This window comes from Amblyraja radiata, chromosome 9, assembly GCF_010909765.2.
Source record: "Amblyraja radiata isolate CabotCenter1 chromosome 9, sAmbRad1.1.pri, whole genome shotgun sequence".
Classification (NCBI taxonomy): domain Eukaryota; kingdom Metazoa; phylum Chordata; class Chondrichthyes; order Rajiformes; family Rajidae; genus Amblyraja; species Amblyraja radiata.
The window spans coordinates 41,937,917-41,965,470 of record NC_045964.1 but is presented as its reverse complement, the minus strand read 5'-3'; the positions used below and the strand labels follow the sequence as shown (position 1 = coordinate 41,965,470).

The following is a 27,554-nucleotide window of genomic DNA, read 5'->3' as shown; positions in this document are numbered from 1 at the left end:
GAGTTCCAGAGACTCACCACTATCTGTGTGAAAAATGTTTTCCTCATCTCAGTACTAAAGGATTTCCCCTTTATCCTTAAACTGTGACCCACTTGTCCTGGACTTCCCCAACATCGGGAACAATCTTCCTGCATCAGACAAATGCAATTCAGGACTTTTCTCTTCACAAGCAAAGTCAGAATGACGGTTAGTGAAGAATTCGAATAATCGCTGAGCGTTCAGATGCTGCGCGCGCCTCCTGCACCAAAGGGGGGGGGGGGGGGGGGGGGGGGGGAGAGCTCCGCTATAAGATCTTTGGTCACATACTAAGCACGCGCCTCCACAAACAGATGAGCGTCTTCTTGAATGGAGAGCGCGTGGCCGCCTCCACAAACAGTCACACACACTGTGGACCCGCCCCCACAAAACATATTGTGTGAGGAAGGGGAGGAGGAGGGTGGAGAGGGAGAGGGGAAGGGGGGGGGGGAGAAGAAGAGGGGGAGGAGACGATGGGGGAGAGAGGTGAAGGGGGGGAGGGGTTGGAGCGGGCGTGCATGAGTCGAGAGAAGAGAGAAGGGCAGAGAGAGAGAGGCTGGTACAACAACAAAAATGCTAGATAAACTCAGCGGGTGCAGCAGCATCTACGGACCGAAGGAAAAGGGCAACGTTTTTGGCCGAAACCCTTCTTCCGGGTTTCGGCCAAAAACGTTGACCATTCAATTCGCTCCATAGATGCTGCCGCACCCGCTGAGTTTCTCCAGCTTTTTTTATGTCTACCTTCAATTTTCCAGCATCTGTAGTTCCTTCTTAAAGACAGAGACTGTGCACGGTAAGGGAATGAGGAGGGATAGGGGGAAGAGTGTGGAGGGAGGGGGAGAGTGGGCTGGGAGGGGGAGAGGGGAAAGAGTGTGGGGGGGGAGAGAAGTGGAAGAGTGGGGAGGGAGGAAGGGGGAGAGGGGTAGCAGGAGTGGTGGAAGAGGGACAGGGGGAGTGGTGGAAGAGGGACAGAGGGGTAGGGGAAGGGGTGGGGGAGAGAGGGGAAGACAGGGGTGGAGGAGGGAGAGGGGTGCGGTAAGGGGAGAGAAGTGGGAGAGGGAGGGGTAGGGGGAGTGGTGGAAGAGGGTCAGAGGGGAAGGGGGCGGGAGAGAGAGGGAAGGGGGTGGGGGAGAGAGGGATGGGAGAGGGGTGAGGAGAGGGAGAGGGGGAGGAGAGAAGGGGGAGAGAAGTGGAAGAGTGGGGAGGGAGGGAGGGGTAGCGGGAGTGGTGGAAGAGGGACGGGGGAGTGGTGGAAGAGGGACAGAGGGGTAGGGGAAGGGGTGGGACAGGGAGGGGAAGAGAGAAGGGGTGAGGGAGGGAGAGGGGTGGGGTAAGGGGAGAGAAGTGGAAGAGTGGGGAGGGAGGGGTAGAGGGACTGGTGGAAGAGGGACAGAGGGGTAGGGGAAGGGGGCGGGGGGAGAGAGGGAAGTGGGTGGGGTAGAGAGGGAAGGGGGGTGGGGGAGAGAGTGATGGATGGGAGAGGGAGAGGGGTGTGGAGAGGGAAACATAGAAACATAGAAATTAAGTGCAGGAGTAGGCTATTTGTCCCTTCGAGCCTGCATCACCATTCAATATGATCATGGCTGATCATCCAACTCAGTATCATGTACCTGCCTTCTCGCCATACCCCCTGATCCCTTTAGCCACAGGGGCCACATCTAACTCTCTCTTAAATACAGCCAATGAACAGGCCTCAACTACCTTCTGTTCCAGTGAATTCCAGAGATTCACCACTCTCTGTGTGAAAAATGTTTTTCTCATCTCGGTCGTAAAAGATTTACCCCTTATCCTTAAACTGTGACCCCTTGTTCTGGACTTCCCCAACATCTGGAACAATCTTCCTGCATCTAGCCTGTCCAACCCTTTAAGAATTTTGTAAGTTTCTATAAGATACGCCCTCAATCTTCTAAAATCTAGCGAGTACAAACCAAGTCTGGGGCTGATTATACAGGTGAGATGTCAGTTTAAAAAAAAATATTTGGTGGGGGGGGGGGGGGGGGGGGGGGGGAAGGATTTGATTAAAAATGTGTACATAAACACGACGAAATGTAATCAGGAGTTTCTATAAGACCCCCCCCCAATCTTCTAAAATCTAGCGAGTACCAGCCGAGTCTATCCAGCCTTTCTTCATATGAAAGTCCTGACATCCCTGGAATCAGTCTGGTGAACCTTCTCTGTACTCCCTCTATGGCAACAATGTCTTTGAGCATTGGGCATTGTGACATCACACGATGGAACGTTCACCATTGGCTGGGGCTCCTGCAAAGGCATATGTAAATGGATCCATTCCGATTGGACAAATGTGAACATTGGGCATTGTGACATCACACGATGGAACGTTCACCAGGGGCTGGGGCTGGAGCTGATTCTATGGGTGAGAAACCAGTTTATTTTTGAAATATTGGGGGGGGAGAAGGATTTGATTAAAAATGTGTACTTAAACACGACGAAATGTAATGAGGAGCAGCTACTTAGAAAGAAAAGTGAAATCTCTACCGAAATGGAAAAGGTGTCGGCGATTCTGCGTCTGGTTTCGGAGTTGCAGTGAATCAAAGGAAGAAAGGCGGCCAGCAGCCGTCCATGTAAATGGATCCATTCCGATTGGACATCTGCGAGCATTGGACATTGTGACATCACACGATGGAAACTAATCAAAAGGCAGAAAGGCAGCCGGACGGCAGCAGGACGGATGGCACGAGAGTTTTATATAATAGATAGATAGATAGATAGATAATAGATAGATAATACAAAGGTAATGTTAGTCTAACTATATGATTGTGATGAGACCATCTGGGAAATATATTGTGCTTTAATTAGGATTATAAACATTAGACCCCTGTGTTTAGATCTGTAGTTTAAGGGGTAACATTCTTCCCCAAGACGTATAGAGTTTAATGGGAACAATGTCTTGTTTATATAAATTGAGTTACATGCAATAACATGCAATAACCAATCTACACACTGTATCTCTTATATTTTGAGAAGTGGGTTCTGGGAATTGTCCACTTTTCTTGGATTTCACTTTGTTAAAATGAAACGACTCTGAACAAAGAAGTCAAGAGCACATGGCTGGTGAGGGGCCACAAGGGGGAGTCATGTGACAACATCAGTTGCAAATATGGAAATGTACTGGGAAGGAGGAGATAAGTGGGAGCAAGTGATTGGCTGATGATGAGGGAATGTCGGCAAATTATTGCATATGGAAATGTAACAGGGGTGGGGCATGCAGTGTTGAAAATTGTATAAAAATAGATCATCCTTTGGTTGTGACTCAGACAGCTCCACGTGGACTGATGGCGTGGGGTGATCCAGCTTTTATTTGCAAATAAAAGTTTAAACTTCTTGAAGAATTCTCCGCGTGGCCTGTGTTAATTTTGAGTATTGAACACCACGACACCATCCCCGTTATTTTAGAGGCAAGCTGCTCCTCAACTGTACTGCGAGGCGTCACAAGTCAGTGTGACAGGTAGCTTAACATCAAAGTAGGTGAGGGTGGGGGCACGACATTTGTTGTTTAAGAGTGTCAAACGGCCTCTGCTGCTGTTCATGCCAGGACCAGATAGTGTCTTTGTGGGTTAGCTGACACAGTGGGGCCGATAGTTCACTGAAATTTGGAATTAATTTCCCCAAGTAGTTTACCATGCCAAGGAATCTCTGTGGGTTGAGCACATCTGTGGGTGCTGGTAATGCTTTAATTGCAATAGTCTTTGATGGATCGTGTTTGAGGCAGTCACTAGTGAACACATGACCCACATAGTTCATCTCGCTCACTCTGAATTTGCACTTTGGGGGGGTTTAACTTGAGGTTGAGCTTTTTGGCGCGGTACAGAACTTTCTTTACATTTGCGTCGAGTTCTTGGAATGTTTGTCCAGCAACAAGAATATCATCAACAATGATGGAGCATGGGTAACCTGCAAATAGTTGTTCCATAATGCGCTGAAATACTTCACTTGACGAGTTTATGCCGATTGGCATATGCAGGAATTTGTAATGTCCAAAGGGTGTGCTGAAAGTGGTTAGCCTGGAAGAGTTATGATCCAACGGAATCTGCCAGAATGAATTCTTGGCATCTAGAACTGAGAATACAGTTGCCTTGCCCAGCTGTGCTGCAACTTCATCCACTGTGCGCATGGGATAGTGTTTAAGAAGGAACTGCAGATGCTGGAAAATCGAAGGTAGACAAAAATGCTGGAGAAACTCAGCGGTTGAGGCAGCATCTATGGAGCGAAGGAAATAGGTGACGTTTTGGGTCAAGACCCTTCTTCAGACTGATATGGGGGTGGGGAGCGGGATGAAGAAAGGAAGAGGTGGAGACAGTGGGCTGTGGAAGAGCTGGGGAGGGAAAAGAAGGAGAAAGCAGGGACTACCCAAAATTGGAGAAGTCAATGTTCATACCACTGGGGTGTAAACTACCCAAGCGAAATATGAGGTGCTGCTCCTCCAATTTATGGTGGGCCTCACTCTGGCCATGGAGGAGGCCCAGAACAGAAAGGTCAGATTCGGAATGGGAAGGGGAGTTGAAATACTGAGCCACCGGGAGATCAGGTTGGTTATTGCGAACCGAGCGGAGGTGTTGGGCGAACCGATCGTCAAGCCTACGCTTGGTCTCACCGATGTAGACCAGCTGACACCTAGAGCAGCAGATGCAATAAATGAGTTTGGAGGAGGTGCAGGTGAACCTCTGCCGCACCTGGGAAGACTGCTTGGGTCCTTGGATGGAGTCAAGGGGTAAGGTAAAGCGACAAGTGTAGTATTTCCTGCGGTTGCAAGGGAAAGTGCCAGGAGGGGGTTGTTTGGGTGGGAAGGGACAAATTGACCAAGGAGTTACGGAGGGAGCGGTCTCTACGGAGAGCCGAAAGGGGAGGCGATGGGAAGATGTGGCCAGTGGTGGGATCCCGTTGGAGGTGGCGAAAATGTCTGAGGATTATTTGTTGCATGGGAAAGTGTGGTCGTTTGATGGCAGTGTCTAAATCTTTAGGAGTGATGCAAATCCGTATTTCCTCCTTATTCTTTTTCGTTGCTACTACCATGGTTGAAACCCAATCTGATGGGTCATCGACAGGGGTAATCACACCCAGAGACTCCATTCTGTTGAGTTCATTTTGTACGCGAACCCGCAAAGCATGGTGAATCCGGTGTGCAGGACGGACAGCTGGTAGGATCTCCGGGTCGGTCGTGATCGTGTACTTGATGGGAAGCTTGTCGTCTAAAAGATTTCTGTATTGTGCCAGGATCTGCAGACAGTTGATGAACTGCCGTACCGAAGGTGGCCAGACCTAGGTCGTTACAGGCATCAATGCCTAGCAGAGAATTCTCGGACAATAAAGAAGCTCCGATTGTAGACACGTGACGCCAGATGGCACTGTAACTCCACTCTTCCAACAGGGAGCACTGCACCTCCTCCAAATGGAAGTAAAGTGGCGGCGGTCTGATTGATGACCTCGGTTTTCCGAATCCTGTTGCGCTCAGATAAGGACAGAACGTTGCCACGCGTTCCAGTGTCGAGCTTAGCAATAACACTCGTCCCGTTAATGAGGAGAGTGATCATGGGATCTTGGTGTTCATGAGACATCTGACAAGGAATGTATGTTTATACTTCATCTATCAATAGCAGGCAGCATGTCCTTGTTAGTCAGAGAGGTTGATGTGGGAGTTAAGTGGGAAGGTTCTGGCTGTAAGCTGTCTTGCTGTAGCAGGTGCACTGATTGCTTTGTCTGTACTCTGTTCCCACACGAGTGGCAGCAGCGGATGAAATGTTTTCTGCGTTTACAGTGGTAGCAAACTTTTCCGTGGGCTGGGCATTGTTCACGAATGCCTGCATGCGATCCTCCACAGTTCACACAATTACTAATGAATCCGACACCTGATCTACCGGGCACTTGTGATGGCTGGCACTGGGCCTGATAAAAAGTGCCAGCAACATTTACATCATAGGCAGAGTGGGGACCCAGCCCCAGAGATTTTGTATGAGAGTCTGTCATCTCTGCAACACGACAGTGATTCTCAGCCCTTTCCAGAGTGGGATCTGCATCACGTATAGGTTCATCACGCACCTTGTCATTGAGAATACCATAAACCAGTCTGTTACGTGTAAGATTATCACATAGATTTTTCAAACTTGCATCGGCTGGCGATGTGCATTAAAGAACTGATATAGGCTTCAACAGACTCACCTTGTCTTTGGCTGCACGAAAAGAATATGTGGCACTCCATTACTAATCTATACTCTCCAAGAAATGTACTTGTTATGGAGCCAGAGAGATTTGCTAAGCCCATCTGGTTCCATCTGTTGGTCTACACCTATTAACCACCAGTCTCTGTCTTCCAACTCCACCCATCCTCCCTCCCATCTTACCGCCATCCTTCACCCTTCCTCAGTATACCTATCACATTGCCATGGGCACATTTGTTCAATCAATCAATAATTGTTTTATTTGCATACCTTGTAACACTGATTTAAGGTATTTGGGGCTTAAATAGCTTTTTGATCAATCACTAGAATTACTGTGTCCCAGTGAGGGTGTTTTGAATATTCATAGATGTCTTGACAGTTGAGATATGCTTCCATTGTAAATATGCAATTCATGGAATAATTTGTTGCATCTAAAATAGTGAAATAAACTATGCAATCATAAACATTGAAATTGTATTTAATCAGCTGCCATTATATTTGTTTTTAAGAGTGTAAAAACTCAATGCTCTTTCAGCTCAGTGCAATTAGGGCAGCACAGTGGCACAACTGGTAGAGCTGTTGCCTCACAACTCCAGAGACCAAGGTTCGATCCTGACCTTGGGTGCTGTTTGTGTGGAGTTTGCATGTTCTCCCAGTGCAGGTTTCCTCCACATATCGCAAAGTTTTGGAGGTTAATTGACCTCTGTAAATTACCCCTCGTGGGTAGAGAGTGGATAAGAAAGTGGGATAACATAGAACGAGTGTGAACAGGTGATCGATGGTGGGTGTGGACTCGCTGGGCTGAAGGGCCTGTTTCCATGCAGTATGTTTCAATCAGTCAATTCTTTCAAGACATATACCATTCAACCTTGAGTGTTTGATCCCTATCTTTCCCTGCTTTTTGTTCAAATTCTGATACACCAGTAACTTCTGCTGAGGAAAGATCACCAATCTGCAACATGAATTCTGTTTCTCTCTCCATAGATCTTATCTGGCATGCACCCACTACATCTAAGAACTCTGGGTTTCCAGAAGCATCAGGGTCTTGAACACTACCCAACACTAACTACCTCAGCTACTGATGTGTTCAGAATTCCACAAATACTGAAATTCACATCACATCAGCTGCTGAAGTAGTTAGTGTTATTATTTCAAATTTCCATCATCTTTGTTTTTATTTGAAATGTCCATCATCTACTAACTTTTGGTGTTCTATTAATGATCGCATATTGACCTTTCTACAACTCTTACCTTTTCCTGGTCCAAGATATCATAGTTTAAATCTTCCAGTTTTATCTTTAAACCATCAAGTTTGTTTTTTTTCTCATAATTGACTCTGTTCTGTTCCTGAACCACATCGTGTATTTCAGTAAACTAAAATAAAGGATTTAAAATATGTCAGATTACAATTGAATATACACAGGTTGTCGAGAATTAAGGTGTACAAAGTACCAAAGTTCATCAAACACTGATTTTCTATCAATACCAGTGAACTTAAAAGATAAATCCTGGAATCTCCACTGTGAATACAGTCTGACAATTAGATCTTGCTCTCAACATCAGCAAGATCAAGGAGCTGATTGTTGACTGATTACTGTTCCGTTGCCAGTATATCAGTCAATTAAACTTTGACTCTTGGAAAATGCAACTAAATGCAGACCAAGGAAAACAGCACACCTGAACTTCTAAACATATAGAAATAAAGTGCTGCAATTCATTTAATTATTATTTGTGTATGTTAGGTTTAAAAACATGCAATTGGGAAAGCTTCTCAATTTTCAAATTGACACACTTATATATTAGAATCTACTTAAAGAATCAAAAAAGAGTTAATCTCAACGAGGATTTAAAAAAAAATGGTAACAACCTTATTAAAACCCAAGAAAGGTTCCTGGGTATAGACTTGATTACAATTTGAGGCTCTATGAGAAAATGCAATGCAGAAATCTTTCCTATTGGATCATTAACAGGAGCAGGGGAATTAATGATATTGCACGTATGAAAATAATAATCAAGGTGGTTTGAGCAGGCACCATTTGGACAAATATCTCTCCGAAACCATGCTTTTCCATTATCTTTTCAACCACCTATTTAATATGTGTCTGGACTGGGATTCTCGCTGGACTCCAGTCTCAGGATGGCAATTTCAGACAGTTGACCCATAATAAATAAATCAGGAAAACCATTATTTGACTAAAGAAGCAAATTAAGAACGTAAATTTGTAATGAAAGATAATATTGCTGGTGTTATATTCCGGACGGCAGAATGAATAACAACTTACATGCAGGTTGCCTGGATCACGAGAGAGAGATTTATTACCCAACATTCCCTGCTTATATTGGACACCGACTCATTACATGACTAAGTATGAATACATTACACTGCTCTCCTTTTTTAAAGTATTAAATCTAAGTACTCAGTTACAATGTTGTTGTTGTGAAACTTGATTTAAACCGGTATTTATGAAATCTTAAATGATAAACATAATATATTTATTTTACATATCTACACATTTTCATTTTACTGATACAGTGAGTTACTTAACTTACAAACCTAACCTGACTACTGGTTTTACAGATCCTGCCTGATCGTCTAATAGTAACGTGTAACAGGTTTAGGTGTTGACTCAACTGTTGGCTTGTTTGGCTCTGTTTTAGTACCTGACTTTGACCAGAGGATTCTGTTTCTTTATCTGTACTAACTGAACTTTGTGTTTCAATCACTGTGGTCTCTTCCAACTCACTTTCAGATAAAAACTCAGGGATTAGGACTTCATGCTCAGTTTTTGGCCCATCTTTGGCAGGAATCATTTGATCAACACGAACACTTTTGATCCTATCTCCAACTTCAACCAAGTATCTTTTGTTCCACACACTTCCACTATTTTCCCAACATCACATTTGTCTCGACTGTACTTGTTGGGAGGACTGAGAACACGAACCTGCTCATCTGGCTTGAAGAACCTCTCCTTTTTGTGGGAGTCAAAATGGCGTTTTTGACTTAACTGTTTTTGCTCAACTCTCAAGGCCAAATTGGGTTGAACTAGACTTAGGCGTATTCTTAGCCTTCTCTTCATCAACAGTTCTGCAGGTGAGTAACCTGTTGTTGTGTGTGGTGTGGTTCTAAACTTCAGCAAGAAACTAGCCAAACGATGTTTCATGCTGAGCTTTGAACTACCCTGCAAAACCTGTTTCTAGAGAGCATCTTTGACAATTCTAACAGACCTTTCCGCCGCCCCATTGGAGGCTGGATGGTATGGGGGAACAAGTGTGTGTTTTACACCATTCCGTTGCATGAACTCTTTGAACCGTTCTGAGCGAAACTGAGGCCCGTTATCAGAAACAGGTTCTTCCGGTAAACCATGGCATGCAAAAATGGATCTCAACTCATCTATGGAACACTCAGTAGTAGTGCTTGACCCCATATGCTTGACCTCAATCCATTTGGAATGACTGTCTACTAGTATCAGAAAATGATCATTACCCTTTTCACAAAAATCTACATGAACTCTCTGAAAAGGTCTACTTGGCCATGACCAGGGTTGCAGTGGTGTTTTTGGTGGTTTACTCCGGCAATTTTGGCAGACACTACATTTGCTCACTAGTGACTCGATGACAATACTAGGCCAATACATAAAACTTCTGGCAATTGACTTCATGCTTACAATGCCAGGATGTTCTGCATGAAGTTCATTCATAATTTTGTTTCTCAAAGACTCTGGTACAACCACTCTGTAACCCCACTTAATGTATCCCTGCTCACACGATAATTCATGGGGTTGATTATGGAAAGGCTTCAGGTCTGAGTTCAGAACTGAGTTCAATCCACTATCGATTTCAGTCCAACCGTTCAATCTGTTCATAGACCCTCTTTAGCACAGTGTCTTTCTCTGTTTCTGCTGCAATTTCTGTTGCAGTCACTGGAAAGTCTTCATCTACAACTTGCAGTGTGTAGATTGAGTTCTCAATTCCCACGTCAGAGTTCTCATGGGGCAACCGGGACAACGCAGCTGCAACTGCGTTGCACTTGGAGCTTCTGTATTCCACCTTGTGATCATACTGGGACAGCAAAATTGCCCAGTGCTGCATCCTTGATGCCGCCATGGAAGGTATAGCTGACTTGAGGATATGATATAATACGATAATACTTTATTATCAGAGTGAGCCTGAAATTTGTTTTGCATCACAGAAGCTCCATTTACAGCATCACCAAAAAGACAAGAGGGGCGAAAGAAGACACGCATCAAGATATCAAGACAGGATCCCAAAATACCCACAGTATCACTAGTAGTGATCAGGTATCAATAGTAGTGATCAAGTATTGACCAGGGTGAATGGTCTGCCAAGAAGAAACTGATGGAATTTCTTGATTCCGAACACGATGCTGAGTGCTTCCTTTTCTATTTGTGCATAATTGCGCTCACTCGGTGATAGGATGCGGGATGCAAAAGTAATAATCTTTTCCTGTCGTCATTCATTACGTGGGAGATCGCTGCACCTACACCATAACTTGAAGCATCACAAGCATGTTTCATCTTGCGCGTCGTATTGTAGTGAACAAGGAGTTTGTCACTTGTCAAGTTTTCCTTGCAAATGTCATATGCACGTTGCTGTTTCTTTCCCCACGTCCATTTCGCATCTTTTTGTAGCAGATGATGTAGTGGCTTTAGCACAGTTGCTAAATCTGGAAGGAATCGTGCATAGAACTGCACCATCCCAAGAACGATCATAGGTCTGACACATTGTTGGGTTTTGGAGCATTCACTGTTGCTTCCACTTTCGCCTTCACAGGGCGAAGTCCGTTGACATCTACTTTGAGTCCAAGGTAGACCACCTCTGACTGCGGAAATGCACATTTACTTTGTCGCAATTTGACATTGTGGCAGTTCAGTCGTGTGAGAACTTGCTCGAGGATTTCCGGATGTTCTACCATGCCCTCTGTGAATATCAGTAGGTCATCCTGGTTGCACACACAGTGCGGAATGCCTTGTAACATTTTGTCCATGACAGTCTGAAACATTTTTGGGGCGGATTTCACACCATAGGACGGCTTTGTATGTGTGTTGATAGTCACAGATAATACTGCTGACTTTCCTTGTCGACATTGAGTTGGGCGTAAGCGTGAGACAAATCCAGTTTAGTGAAGACTCTTGCTCCGCTAAATTCTGCGTACAGTTCTTGCGAGGTTGGTAACAGATATTGTTCGTCATCAATGGCTTGCTTGATTGTGACTTTGTAGTCACCACATAGTCGAACAGTTTTTCTGGCCTTGGATACGGCCACAATTGGCGTTGCCCAATTACTCTGGTCTGTCTTCACGAGTACTCCATTCCGCTCTAACCTGTCAAGTTCTTCCTCACTTGTTGCTTTAGTGCATATGTTACAGGTCTTGGTTGACAATACACAGGTCTCACATCTTGCTTTAGTTGTATCTGTGCAGAGTACCCTGTTCTTCCCATGTAAATGTCAGCAAAAATGTTTGCATGTTTGCTTATGACGTTTTCAAGACGTGATTTGGACAAATCAACGCTGAAAATCTTCTTACAGTCTAACTCTATTCTACTCAGCCAATCCTTTCCAAAGAGGGTTGGTTTATTTCTGTAACTGGCCATTATGATGGGCAGTGTTACTGACTGACCATTATGCTGAACTTTACAGTTAATTTGTCCACATGTCTCCAAAACTTCGCCCGAGTAGGTTCTCAGGTTGACCTTACTCTCAAACAATGGTGCCTGTGGGAACTTTGTTTCGTACAGGTCTCTGGTCATGACCGAACAATCTGCTGCCGTGTCAATGCACATATCGATTAACTGTTCATTTATCAATAATTTAGTTCGAAAGTCCTTGCCTTGGCTGGTTGTAGGCTTATGGATGTTGGTTGCATAAATGGTGTACAACCCAAGTTGATTTTCATCTGGGTTCACCTCCAAGATTGTTAACGGTTTGGACACGCTAGAGGCAGGAAACATGTTCCCGATGTTGGGGGGGCCCATAACCAGGGGCCACAGTTTAAGAATAAGGGGTAAGCCATTTAGAACGGAGACGAGGAAACACTTTTTCTCAGAGATTTGTGAGTCTGTGGAATTATCTGCCTCAGAGGGCGGTGGAGGCTGTTTCTCTGGATACTTTCAAGGGAGAGCTAGATAGGGCTCTTAAAGATAGCGGAGTCAGGGGATATGGGGAGAAGGCAGGAACGGTGTACTGATTGGGAATGATCAGCCATAACCACATTGAATGGCGGTGCAGGCTCGAAGGGCCGAATGGCCTACTCCTGCACCTATTGTCTATTGTTTATAACTCCTCTCTGGTGTTGTCGCTTGATTCCCGCAGATTGTTGGTTTCCTATTTTAAGCTTGGTCCGACATGCTGAGGCGATATGACCTTTCTTCTAGCAGTTATAGCCCTTGGCCATTTTGAACTGACAAAATTGGGATGAGTGATTACCGTTTCAACGATAACAACTGGCTGAACTCGGCTCCCCGCCATACTTTAGTTTTGGTTTAGCACCTCTTGGTTTGGCCATAGGCACTGCCTTGTGACTGTAAACGGCCACTGCAGTCCATGATGGACGAAATTCACAAGCATTCTTTGAGGCCATCCCCATTGTGGTAACAATATTGCATGTTTTCTCGAATGTAAGATCTGGAGTGTTCATGAGTTTGGACTGAATTAGTTCATCCACTAGACCACAAACAAATCTGTTGCGTAGTGCACGTCCGAGAAAGGTTCCAAAGTTACAGTGTAAACTTGAGTTTTTCAAGGCAACTCATTGATTGTCTCATTCTGCTTCTGGTTTCTATTGCCAAATTTATAGCTTTCTGCAATTTCCAGAGGCTTTGGGTTGAAGTGCTCCTCCAATTTCTTCATAATGTAATTGAATGGCACGTCTTTAGTCTTTATGGGTGGAAGAAGATTCACGAGTGTGCCATGCACTTCAGGACTGATCTCCGTGAGCAGAATTGCTTTCATGCATTCGCAAATGGTCTTATTTGTTTCAGTCACTATCTCTCCTTCACCACTAATCTCCATTATGTTGTTTGCCGTGAAAAACATGTTTGCTCTCTCCATATAGGAGCTGAACGGCTCTCTATTCTTGTCAAAAGTGCCAAGGTTTCCGATGTAGCCCGTGGATGCTGCCATCGTGTCGTTCTCTTTTTTTTTAAAGTCAGTTCAAAACCCCCAATTTCCTGTCTGTTCTGGTGTAACAATTCACCTAAAATTTAGCTGAACCAAGACTATTCAGCTTGAGGAACTCGACAAAAATAAATAATCTTATACAATCCCAAGAATGGCATCTTGCCAAGTAGACACAACATAGAGATAGCCTGACAAACTCTCGACGATTTGTCCAGCTGCTGTTTTAAACTACAGTTCTCTGCATAGGAGGATCTGCAGCCTATCGTGTCCAGCTCGCAAACAACTGCGACACAACTCCTTATTTACTGTTTAAAATGTTAAACAATACAGCATGTTGCAAAATAGTCCTGCACTGTATTTAAAGGATGAGATCGCATACTCTATCCCATCCTCGTCGCCAATTTTGTTATATTCCGGACGACAGAATGAATAACAACTTACATGCAGGTTGCCTGGATCACAAGAGAGAGATTTATTACCCAACTTATATTTAACACCAACTCATTAACATATACATGAATATGTATGAATACATTACAGCTAGTATACAATTTAATATCAATATACAAAACAGAATTACATTTTCTTTTTAAATGAAGAAAAAAATTACTTTTTCTGTCAAGTCTCCTTTTTTCACTCGATATTCATTTCGTCTCTCTACCATTTCCTCTTTTAAATCATGCTTGTCTTTGTTTAGATCAATAATTTTCCTTTTTTTTTCTTGTATGTTGTCATATGTTTCATTCAATGTGATTTGCTTATTGACTCGATCCCCCATCACATTATTCATGAGGAATATGATGTCATTGTATCGTGCTCCTGCCTTTCGTTGTACAGGGCTGTGAAAAGGGGAGGCAGACAAAGAACATACTGACCAGACATTTAATATGATCTCAAAATTCTGTACATCTCCATGCATCGTATCTTCATTCTTTACAAGAGTTGCAGAATTATTAAAATTAAATTATCAGGTTAATTGTTTTAATCACACTGTTGAACACTCAAATAATGTATTTTTGAATTGTTCAATGGACAATGCTTATAATTTCCCCTTGTTCAGATTAACTATGATTTTGTTTTGAAGACACAAGAACCTGCTGATGCTGTTATCTTGAGCAAAAATCAAACTGCTGGGGGAACACTTCAGGGTCTGGAGAAGGGTTCCGACCCAAAATTTTGTCTGTCCATTCCCTTCACAGTTTGCTGATGATCTGTGAAGTTCCTCCAGCACTTTGGTTTTTGCTATGCTTTTGTTTTCTCTGGGTAGGACTATTCAGATACGTTCCTAGCAAGACTCCCTTCTTCCACCACCTCAATAAACTTGCCTTACGGAAAACCCTCCCACCACATTCCAATCCAAACCAGGTCCTGGTCACTAGCACTCCTTGCTCATGACTTCCATCATTTTAGCAACACTCAATTTTAAATTCTCCTTGTGAAAAAACAAAGTGCTGGAAGAACTCAACAGGTTAGGTAGCATCCATGGAGGGAGTGGACACACAACCTTTTCAGTTGGGATCCTTCTTCAGAACCGAAACAGCAACTGTCCATTCCCTCCACAGATGCTCCCAGGCACACTCAACTTCCTCCAGTGCATTGTGTTTTGCACAAGATTCCAGCATTTGCAGTGTCTTGTGTCTGCTCTTAAAATTCTCCTTATCTTTTATAATTGCTCCTTGTCCATGTCTCTTCAAAGTCTATCACCATCAACTTCAATCTGTATGCTAATTCAATTCTGGTCCCTTCCTGACAAGAACCATTCCACCATCGATAGCTGGAACTTCAGCCGATGAAAACCCATGCCCTAGAATTCCCTTGCTGAACCACTTCACTTTTCCCGCCATCCTTTTTAAATTTTAGTCATTCTGTAAAATATGCCTCACCATCTCCTTATGTATCTTGATGAATCTTTGGTAAGTTTAACAATCTGAAAAAGGCACTACATAAATTCTTGTTGACGGTACTACAATAAACATATTTCCTTCTCTCTGCCAATTTACGAGAAAAGAACTCATGCCAGATGACGATATTGTAAAGTGAGCCAGTTATCTTTATATTAGCACTAAATTTTATAACACCATCACATTACTGCATTTCACATCAGATACACACAGATGGAAATCAAATTAAACTTTCACACTCTTATTCTAACTCAAGGGTCTCAGTGGCAAATACCAATGCATTCACATGCAATAATGGAGGGAAAATAAAACAATTTTTTCCTGTAATTGGGATGTGAAGAGTAGCTCAGTAACTAAGGAGTAGTTGGAGTAGCTCAGCGAGCCAGGCAGCATTGCAGGAGAGCATGGATAGGTGCTGTTTCCGATAGGGACCCTTCTTCAGTGTTTATATGGGGGGGAGGGAAGAAAGCTGGGAGGGGCAGGCCAAAGCTTGGCAAGTAATAGGTCAACATAGGTGAGGAAGGTTTTTTGATAGGCAGATGGTTAGACAATGGCCAAAGATGAAAAGACAGAAGGTCTGAGACAAAAGGATAGAAGAGTTGCAAATTATGAAGCCAGAGGAAGGAATGTAAGTGGATGGAGAGGAGGAAGGGAGAAATAGGTGTGAGTCCAGGTGGAGCACAGGGAAGGTGGGTGGAGAAGAGGGGTGAGAGGGTTAAGCAGTTACCTCAAATTGGAGAATTCAATGTTCATACCGTTGGGTTGTAAACTAGCCAAGCAGAATATGAGTGTTGTGCCTCCAGTTTGTGTGTGATCACATTCTGGTAATGGAGGAGGCCCAGGACCAGGCACATGCCGTCAGGGTAGGCAAGGTAGGCACTGCCTACCCTGACTAAAATTATGAAATGGTAATTATTAAATATAAATAGTAAAGGCATGGGAGAATTATGCCTATCCAAGAGATCGCTCTCTTAGGTAGGCATAATTCTCCGTGCCTTTCATTCGCAGTACTTGTAAGACGCGAAGGTCTGTGCAGCCCATGTGCCGTCGACTCTGCTTCAAGCCGTCAATTTCAAGCGAAGCTATAGACAGCTGAAATTCAGCATCCTACTGCGCATGCACAGCGCAAGTTTCTTGGTGGGTTGGTCATTATCTTAAGAATATCTTAAGAAACAAAGAGAGAAGAATGGAGTTCGTGTACAAATGATGTGGTAAGTAGATTTCTTGGTGCTATATGTTTTTAAATACCGTATTTCCCGGAGTGGGGGGGGGGAGAGCTCCTTTCACAGCCTTTGGGGAGTCTGGCCCGGGGTAAAGTTGCGGGGAGGGCAGGAGCGTTGTGAAGGAGGGGATGGGGGTCATGCCAGTAACCCACTTACGACGCTCCGGGCACGGAGCCACCGCATTGTGGCCGGGGAGTAAATTAGCTCGGGTGGCTGCGAGCGGCCGCCGGGACCAGAGAGCCCCTTCTGCCGGCCCCCGCTCACCTCTGGCTTCTGAAGCTCCATTTGCCATTTAAATAATCGTTAACTATCAATGCGTTTTGAAATAAATTTTACTCAGATGCAAGCTAAGGAATGGGATAATTGTCAGCTGTTAGTTGGACAAAATTAGGACATTTTATTATTTGCCAAAATATATTTCTCAATGTTTCTTGTTTAAAGCCTGCACAATCAGTAAAATGTATTTCAAAACGCATTGATAGTTTACGATTATTTAAATGGTAAATGTAGCTTCAGAAGCGTTTTCATTTTGCATGTTAAAACCCACCTGAGAACCATGGGCGATTTTACAATTTTACTGACGGATTTTTCACTTTTAATACTTTTCATATGACAAATGAATAAAGATAAAACGTCAATAATGCCTTACTTTTGATGAAATGCAGCGAGCAAACGCGATAATTCCCGATATTTTCGATCTTTAAACCTCCACGGCGAATGTCCGCTAACCACTTCCGCTGTTTTTGCACCTTCAGCTCCCTCTTGAATTTACCTTAGTTTTTATCTTTCTTTTGGACTGTAAATTTAGGTAGCTGTGCCTCACGGTCACCCCGACTTGCACAGTTAATTGCAGCTCAAAAACGGGCCGTTTTCAATGTTTTTAACGGGTGTGAAAGTGCGTGTTTTCCCATTCACTAACATGTACCGGAAGTGACGCATGTACTCCAGTTAAATTTTGCGGTCACGTGGGTGCGGATCTACGCTCCAGTGACCTTTAGTGAAATCACCCTATTGTCATTCAATAAGATGACAACTGATTCAACTTGTCCCGGTGTGCTCCCGTTTTCCCCACCATCTCTCCACCTGCCATCACCCTTCACCCCCACCCATTCAGTAATTGAAAAATGAAGGAGATTGGGAAGCCTTGGGCAAATTGAATTGTTACTTATTTTAATTTTTTTATTTTTACGGAGAGGAGAACAATCTGTGCATGCGCGGTTTAAGATTTAAAAAAAAAAGCCGACTGACTGCCTACCCTGAGTAATTGCTCACGTGCCTGCCCAGGACAGAAGTATGACAATGGGAAGAGGTGTTAAAATACATTGCAACCAGCAGGTCCTGCAGACCTTTGTGGACTGAGCGCAAATGTTCGGAAAGCGCTGAAGGATGTACTTACCACAAAAAAGCATTTTCTCGTTCCAATCTACAGTATTCTTTTTCTAAAGCTTCTATTTGTAGTGTCATCATCTCGACTTTGGCCTTCAATTCGTTCAACTCGGTTACTTTTGACTCGCGGGCAGCAGCAATAGATGCTTGAAACAAGCAAATCTTTGTCTTAAAATCATTTGAAAGCTACAATTCTTAGTTTCTCTCAATGTAGAGAACAAAATAAAATGTTGTGAATATAACCAAATATCATTGAAGATAGATTATTTAAAAATAATTCGAGGCTCTGATATCGTCCCACATCCCGGAAATGTGCCAGCTGGTAGGTTAATTGTCAACTATAAATTGCCCCTATGGTATGTAGATGATAGTAGAATCAGAGTTGTTGATGATGGGGTAAACATGTTAAAATGTGTTAAAATATGCGGGGGAACAGGATAGATGGTTTAGTTTAGTTTAGAGATTCAGCATGGAAACAGGCCCTTAGATCCACTGTCCATTGATCCTATTTTCCCATCCACTCCCTAGATGCTGGGGAAATTTCCAGAGGCCAATAAAACTATAAATCCACACTTTTTGATGTGGGAGCAAACTGGAGCACACGGACCACAAGGTCACAGGGAAACATGCAAACTCCACACAGACAGCACCTGCGGTCAGGATCGAACCTAGGTCTCTGGTGCTGTGAAACAGCAGCTCTACCAGCTGCACCACTGTGCTACCCTGGGTTCCTGAAATTTTCTAGCATTTTCTGTTTATATTTTAAATACAAAAATTAATGGAACAAATTGAAAAATTGTCAATTTAGGCTTAAAGTTTCACCCCCAACTTTCTTTCACATGGTCTACTTCCAATTCTTCCCTTCTCGTATCTTTGCAAATACTTTAATTAAGGGACAGTGAATCTCTACAATCCTCTACCACAGGGAGCTGTGGTTGTTTAGTCACTCAGCATTTCAAGATTGAGATCAATAAATTCTCAGACACATGATCAGGAATTGTGGAGTCTTGGAGGAAAATTGAGGTGGAGAATTGGCCAAGAATCCACAAAGTAATAGGAATATGTGGAATTCACAAGGTTACTCCTGATTCAATGTCTCTAACTTCCCGACAGCGACTCTACTTCCTGAGAAGATTACGGAGATTTGGCATGTCGAAGAAGATTCTCCTAAACTTTTACACAGGTGCACGGTAGAGAGCATTCTGACTGGTTGCGCCGTGGCCTGGTTCGGCAACTTGAACGTCCTGGAGCGAAAAAGACTACATAAAGTTGTGACCACTGCCAAGTCCATCACCGGCTTTGACCTCCCCACCGTCGAAGGGATCTACCGTAGTCGCTGCCTCAAAAAGGCAGCCAAAATCATCAAAGACCCACACCATCTTGGCCACACACTCATTTCACCATTGCCATCAGGAAGAAGGTACAGGAGCCTGAAAACTGTAACGTCCAGGTCGAGGAACAGCTTCTTCCCTTCAGCCATCAGGCTATTAAACACAACAACGAATAAGTTCTGAGCTCTGAACTGCAAAAGACTATTATTATTTGTTATAACAAATATTTGTTATTTATTAAACCTTTCCCTTTTTTCCCCCTTCCCCCGTTATGTATACTATGTTTACATATTCACATATTCTGTTGTGCTGCAGCAAGTAAAAAGTTCATTGTCCCATCCAGAACATATGACAATAAAACACTCTTGACTTAACTTTACTCCTTACTCAGATTTTCTATCTTCACTTAAGCAGACTGATTACCAACCAATACCTACTGTAAACCTTCTGACTCTCATAGCTGGCTCAATTACATCGTCCTAACCAGTTTCCACCTGGGCATTCATTCCATTTGTCCAACTTATTTCCTCCTCTGTAAATCTCCTGATAATGCCACCTTCCGAACAAGTACTTCTGTTGTTTTTCTTCTCCTCGACTGAAAACTGTTGTCCACCAGGGATGACAGAGTTATTTTTCCTGCATTTACTCTCATCTCTTACCCTCCTTCTCAGAATCATTACAAGGTTGTTTTGCCTGCACTTTCCTTTTCAGCAGTTACCACATTTTACAGATCATCTTCCAGAATTTGCTCTATTTTTTAGTGAGATGTCAATATCAAACACATAATTTTTCACTACAGATCCATCAGAATTCTGATGAGATGAATTATCTTGAATATCCTAATCTTTCAGACACACTTCCATTACATGCCACCTCATCCTCCAATGGAAGAGTAAGCATGCACCACCGAATCTTATGCTAACCTTCCCACTATACAAGGCCCAAACCCTCCTTCAAAGTGAAGCATGCATCTTTTTCAATTTTGTTATATTGCTTTTGCTGCTAAAAACATGTTCACCTCTAACTTCTTGAAACTAATAAACCTACAAACTCACACATCTTTGGGATGTGGGATGAAACTGGAGCACCCGGAGGAAATCCACACGATCACAGGGACAATACCCCAGGACAGGATCAAACCTCGGTCTCTGGGGCTGTGAGGCAGGAGCTCTACCAGCTGCACCACACTTTGCTGAATGCCTTCAATCAGTCTGCAAGCCTGCTTCTGGGCTTCCTACCATTTGCTATTTTAATTCTCAATTTTAATTTTGTTTCCAGCTTTACTCTGCCCAATTTAGACAGCTCCTACTGAGGCCATCTACATCGTACCAAGGAAGTTCAAAAGAGGTGCAAAGAACAGCTCTTCATCTTTTGTTTAGGGCATATCTAGACTAACACAAGAGTTCGATAATATCAGATCCATCTACCCATTTTTTTCAAGGCAGCTAAAGATCCTGCTGTTGAAATTAATCATTCAACAAAGGGAATTATAACGCATTTTTTTTACCTGCGATTTCCTGATTTAGCTTGTTAGGAAGTTCCGAAAGATTGTACCGCAGTTTACTGGCTTCAATGGTTTCCACTTCAAGTATTTCATGGATGCTCCGCCTGGCTTCCTCCTAGATGGTATATAACAAATACTATTCATGAAGCACATTTCCCAAGTATTCACGGGTACATCATCAAAACAAAGATTAATGCCAGGCAGCTCAAGAAACAATCACCAGAAAGTGGTGGGTGCCTGGACTGCACTGCCAGTGGTGGTGGAGGCAGATATGATAGTGGATATGCAGGGAATGAAGGGATATGGATCACATAGTTGCCAGGACCTGAGGGGCTGAGCTAGAGATCAAGGTCGGGCAGGCCAGTACTATATTCCTTGGAGGTGAGGTACATGATGGGTGATTTTATATGAAGGGATTTGATAGGGTGAATGCACAGAATATTTTACTCAACAGTAGGGATATCAAGTACTAGAGAACATTGATTTAATGTGAGAGCGGAAAAATGTAATAATAACTACAAGTCAACCTTTTCACATAGATGGGTGGTGGGTATATGGAACGCGCTGCTAGAGGATGTACTAGAGGCAGGAACTATAACATTTAAAATACATTTGGACAGGTACATGGATAGGAACGATTTGGGGATATGAATCATATTGAATGGCAGTGTTGGTTCAAAGGGCTGAATGGCCTATTCCTGCACCTATTTTCTATGTTTCTAAGAGGGGTGTTTAAGAGGTTTTTAGATGGGAACATGGTTACGCAGAGAATAGAGGTTTATAGATCAGATGCATACAAGAGATTCATTTAAATTGGCATAATGTTCAGCACAGACAATGTGGGCCAACGGCCTGCTCTTGTATGTGTGTACACATACTGTTCTATGTTCTATGTAGAGGACACCACGTTGTGAATGCCACATGCAGTACTTTATACTGGAAGAAGTGCAAGTGAATCACTGCTTCATTCAATGTGGAAGCTGGTGGAGTAGAAGACAAGTAACCGGTGAGGGGGTGAGAGCAGAGGTGTAGGTATAGATGGGATGCAGTCAAAGGTTATATCCACAATGGCAGAAGGGAAGCCACTTTTCAAGTAGGAAGCCTTTCCAGAGACACAGATGGTTGGGGCAAATGTGATAATGATGGAGGTAAAGAAAACGGGAGAATAGCTATAGTCGCAAAATGTTACTAAATGGAATGCATTCATTCCCAGATATCCCTCAGACAAAAGACTTTTGTAAAGACGCAGACCATTACATAATATCTGGTTGCACAAGTTCTTAATCTGTTTCCTTTTATCATATTTTATGATTATATATTCTTCTCTTTGAGCCAGCAAACCTGCAATCGATCACTCAAACAGAACTGTCATATGTAGTTATACGTAGATCAGCGCTCTAGATAGATTTCTAGAAAACGCTATCGGGGGGTTGCACGTAAGGTCATCAGGTCACAGGGCGTGATGCACGTAGCAGCTCAATCCATGTGGAGTACATGACAGCCTACGGCATACACTGTTAATACACAATACACAAAACACTTACTTTCTTACCTGTTATAAACCGCTGAAATGGTCAATTTTTGCACTGTAAATAATTGTGGAAATCGGGGTAACCGTGAGAGACATTTATCCTACTTCAGAATTCCAAAAGTTAGGAGAAGTGATGGTAGAGAGAAGCAACAGCTGAATGGACAACAACAGCTAAAGTGGTTAGCGAACATTGGTCGTGCAGATATCAAGATTGAAAATATTAGGAATTATCGCGTTTGCTCACTGCATTTCATCGATAGTAAGGCATTATTTGTGTTTTTTCTTGATTCCTTTGGTGTCTAAAAAGTTTCAGAAGCGATAAATTTGTCTGTAAAATTTTTAAATTGACCTTTAGATACGAAAGAAATTTAAAAAAAAACACGAATAATTACTTACTGTTGATGAAATGCAGTGAGCAAACGCGATAATTCCCAATATTTTCAATCTTGATATCTGCACGGCCAATGTTCACTAACCACTTTAGCTGTTGGTGCCCTTCAGCCGACGCTTCTCTCTACCATAATTTCTTCTCACCTTTGGAATTCTGAAGTAGAATAAATGTCTCTCATGGTTACCCCAATTTCCACAATTATTTACAGCGCCAAAATTGAACATTTCGGCGGTTTTTAACAGGTAAGAACACGTACTTTTTACCGCCGAAATGATCAATTTTTGTGCTGTAAATAATTGTGAAGGGTGACTGAGCGCTCTGGACCAAATGCTCTAGCATCTTTGCTCTGAACCCGAGGTGTAAGCAGCCGAAGGAGCGCATCTCTCGGGAAAGCACCCTGGGGTCAGCGCTGTCGGGGTACGGCCGCCCTCCGCCCCGTCTCCCTCTGTGCGGCCCCACTGTCACGCGCTGTGGGTGACACACCGAACCGAATGCGGGGACAGGCGGCCTGGGGTCCACACGTGTGGAACCAGAGTGTGGAGTCCGGATGCTGGGACAGAAGAAAGGCCGGCTGTGATGGCAGCCATAGTAAATGCTTACCTGACATTCACCGCGTGTACTCCAGTTACCGTTGCGTGGCAACAGTACGGGTCACGGGTCGTGAACTTGATGCCGTGCAACCTCCCTGTTCGCGGTCATCTTAACATAGCATAAATAGAGATGCGATCCTGATGTTATTTTTAAACTTACATATTGCTAACTGCTACGAACTCACTTGTAAGTCTGTATGCTTGTCAAGTCAAACTGAAATGAAAGAACAGGTGCAGAGAAATGCTACATTGAAATCACAAGACAGTGATTAAAGTGGGCGGAACCCCAGCCTGCCGGGTTCTGCCCGGGGCTTTCAAAAGGGCACACAGCACCAGAAGCCAGGGAAGAAGACGGAAGAGACTTGCGGGCGGCAAAACTTGAACAGTAAATCAAAAGGACTGTCCGAAAAGACTGCCGCGATAGCCAGAAAAGGCAAGCAGGACTGATTTTCTACAGATCCGATTGGCAGCCGGTAAGGACTGAACTCTAAATGAACTGAGCCGAACTCTAAATGAACTGAGCCGAAGACTGCAGCCCCAGAGACTCTGTTTAACCCTTTAATATCTGAGAAACTTGTCTGGCTAACGTGTTGATTGAGAAAGTTTGAAATATTGGTGGTGTTTGTTAACCAAGATGACAGGATGCTGATAGTGTTTGTTGTCTATGTAAAGTGCATCCTGCTTCATTGTGGGGTTAAGGGCTAATGTGAGCTAATTTCTAATGCTTATATGCTATGTGTGGTGTTAGTTTAAATAATTGCATTTTAAAAAATATGATAAAATGTGTTAAAAAACAGTAAAGATTCATATGATATTAAGCTAAAAAATTGGTAACAGTAGTGGGCATTATCTGTATTTTTCATTTAATGAAATGTGAAAATTATTTTAAAAAACAAAATGGCTGCTATGAGTTGGAATGTTAGATACATGTAATTTTCTGTTATTTATATTTGGTTACAGTAATGTGTATATTTTTTGCCTTTGTGTCTAAAGGTTTTTCACCTGGTAAAGACTAAAACTGCTAAAAACTGCTAAAGACTAATCTGCCAAAATAAAAGGAGGAGAAAATAAAAAAGGTGGAAAAGAAGTGTTTGGTCTGACTGAATCCAGTTCATCATTTCAGGGTAGATAAATCAAATCCCTTTCAAGCGGGGAATCTGCAAAAACATTAGAAGACTTGACAATGCTTTTCCACAATGTTCAATCCAAACTTTTACGAGTTTATTTCACTACCATTCTCAGCTCAAGTATGAAAAAAGACGCGAAATGTCCGGATTCCCCGATTCCCGACCTTTGATTCTCATGCGCAGTTATCATGAAAGGTCCTCTAGGTCAACTGCCACCCCCGGCCAACTCCAACAAACCTCATGCCTTTTAGTATTGAGGATAAACTCAACAAACGATTGGTGCAATGAGGCTTTGCTCTGTGTGGGAGGAAGCATCTCGTGGCAATGCCCAGCCCGGCGCCCTGTCCCAAACCTTGCTTTTGGGCGCCTTGAAGAACTCACCGTTTAAGGATTGGGAGTTCATTGTGTTGCAAGCGGCGAGGGTACACCGAACATAAAACTTTACTGGCAAATCACTTAATGCTGTCTCTATTCTTTTGGGAAAAAATAAACCTCCAAAATGAAAGAGTACTGTAGCAAAGCAGCGCTATGCGGGGTAACATTAATCAAAGTATATCTATCTGCATACTCCAGTATGAAATATTAATTATTAGCATATTATATCTAGTATGCTTGGTGCTTACCAGCTGACTAACTCCTTCTGCAAGTTTTGCAAAATGTTGAATAGGTCCAAAACAAAGTCCTTTATCATTCAGATTTTTTTCTGAAAAATATACAGTATTCAGACATTTTAACATTCAGATTTATTATTGTCACTTGTTCTGAGGTAGTGAAAAACTTTGTTTTAGCATGCTCTCCAATCAGATAATACGATACATAAATACACTGAAGTACTAAGAAACACAAAAGGACACAAATGTGCTGGAGTAACTCAGCAGGTCAGGCAGGTTGACATAATACTAAAAGCATACATGTCCATACAAACAAGGATAACTACAATGGTACAGGATTTTCTGAATAGGATTTTCCAGATGTTCGGAAAAACCTTAATCCCTAAATTAAATGAATTGGTTTATTATTGTCACATGTACACAGAGAGGTACTGTGAAAAAACATTTGTTTGTGTGCTATCCAATTATGTGCTATCCAATCAGATCATACTATACATGAGTACATTTAAGCCATACACATGTAAAATAGATTAAGCTAAGAGAAAAATACCGAAGTGCAGAATATAGTTTTGCAGCATTGTAGTATTACAATTGCAGAGGAAAAAGTCCAGCATCTGCAACGAAGGTAGATTGGAATATCATGACTATCCCCCAACCTATGGGAGGACTGTTGGGTAGTCTGACAACAGAGGGAAAGATATTGTTCTGAATAAGTACTGAAGGTTCAGGTTTTTATATATTCTGTCTGACATGTGAGTAAAAAATAGGGAATGATAATGGTGAGAAAAGTCTTTAATTCGTTGGCTGCTTTCGCGAGTCTGTGTACAGTGTAGGTGGATTAAATGTTGGGTGATCGGGTCTGTGATGCAACCCACAGCATTCTGCAATTTCTTGCAGTCTTTGGCAGAGCTGTTCCCAAACCAAGCTGTGATGCAACCCAACAGAATACTAAAGCAGGTAATCGGATCAATGTGTGGGACGTTGCCACATATTTACAACACATCAAAAGTGACCACTTCAAAAGGAATACTCTTTTGATGTCCCAGGTCAATAAAACAGCTGTGCAAAACCAAGTCCGTCTTCTTTTATGTGTAAGATGCTTGTAATTGAGTGAAGACACAAGAAACTGCAGATGTTGGTTGACGTTTGTGTTTTTGTAATTGAGTGAGGTTGAATGACATGAAAGTATATTATACATTCCATGAAAGTAATGACAAAATCTTAATGTAACTGTCTCCTGCTGAATAATCAATTCGCCACATATGATTTTTTTCTGCAATAATTTAAATTTTCACTTAATTGCGCAGGTTGGACAGCGGGTTAATAAAACAACATGATCATAAATGAGGCGCAAATCTTTCTCCACGCTGAGAGATTAATGAGACAAATGTGATTTGGATGATGGAAAGTGAAGAGCAGATGAGCTGGAAGACGCAAGGAACTGTAGATGCTGGGATCTGGAGCAAAACACAATGGGTCAGGGAGCATCTGTGGGGAAATGGAGGGGAGTGGGAATGAGGAGTGGGCGTGGGGTGTGAGCGGGATAGGGGTGGGCGTGGACGCGGAAACGAAGTGGAGGCGGGTAGGGTGGGATGAGGAGCGGGTGGGGTGGGTGTGGGTGGCATGGGTAGGGAGTGGGGGTTGGCATGGGGCAGGGATGCGGGGGAGCAGGATGGGGCAGGGGAGGAAGGTATGGAGGAGAAGGGGTGGGCGAGGGTGGAGGCGAGAAGAGGCTGCATGAGGATTGAGAGTGAATGGTCGGGGTGGGAGTGGTGTGGTTGGGCATGGGACAGGGGTAGGGTTGGGGACAAGACAGGGCGGGGCAGAGGGGTAGGCGCGGAGAAGAGACGAGTGTGTGAGTGGATGGACGGGGTGTGGGTTGTATGGGGGGGGGTGGGGGTTTGGAGAAGAGTGTGTGAGGGGTAGGAGTAGACGGACCAGGCTGGTGTCCCACCTACCCAGCTCCTGCAGCCGCTCCAGCGCCAGCTTCATGCCGGGCGGCCACACCCTCTGCCCGCTGTCCTCCATGGTGGCTCCGGGCCCGGGACGGGGACGCGGCGTCTCCATGGCAACGGCGGCGCCAGGCCTGCTTGGCTCGGCGACCAGCGACCGCAGCGACGCCCATCGCCAGGAGTGGCAGCAGCGGGTCCACATGCTTGACAGCAGAGGGAGAGATTTACAAAGAATCACTCTTTCCTCTTGCTCTGCATGCGTCCAATTCATTTTTGGTTGCAACAATTGCATCTATCATTGAGTCGCTGTGTTTATTGGAGATAAGGCTTTGCAGGGAATGCCAAAATCTTAAGGAAATGTGGTGGCCTCTGCAAATAGCAAAACTGCAAGTGACAGAAATCTGAAATAAAGACAGAAAATGCTGGAAATATTCAGCAGGCCAGGCAGCATCGGTGGAAAGAGTTAAGCCGTCATCAGATAGACACAAATAGCTGGAGTAACTCAGCGGGTCAGCAGCATCTATGGAGAGAAGGAATGGGTGACGTTTCGGGTCGAGACTGCCTGTTCCGCTAAACAACTCCAGCTTTTTGTGTCTATCTTCGGTTTAAACAAGTTTCTGCTGTTCCTTCTTACACATAAGCCGTCATCAGTACTGGTTGCAGTGTTCAGTTGAGGTTGTGA

The 27,554-nt window shown here is 43.5% G+C and overlaps 1 protein-coding gene across 1 annotated transcript in view; it reads right to left on the bottom strand.

The window, feature by feature from the left end:
* The window catches only part of ccdc175 (coiled-coil domain containing 175), a 64,597-nt gene extending 37,523 nt beyond the window's left edge, over window positions 1-27,074 (bottom strand). Inside the window, exons 1-6 of the mRNA XM_033026445.1 lie at window positions 26,879-27,074; window positions 24,933-25,012; window positions 20,674-20,785; window positions 17,846-17,981; window positions 13,936-14,164; window positions 7,440-7,562 (exon numbers count right to left, since the gene is read on the bottom strand). Coding sequence (XP_032882336.1) covers window positions 7,440-7,562; window positions 13,936-14,164; window positions 17,846-17,981; window positions 20,674-20,785; window positions 24,933-25,012; window positions 26,879-27,074 — 876 coding nt within the window. The remainder of the gene's footprint in view (window positions 1-7,439; window positions 7,563-13,935; window positions 14,165-17,845; window positions 17,982-20,673; window positions 20,786-24,932; window positions 25,013-26,878) is intronic.
* Between the last annotated feature and the right edge of the window lie 480 nt (window positions 27,075-27,554).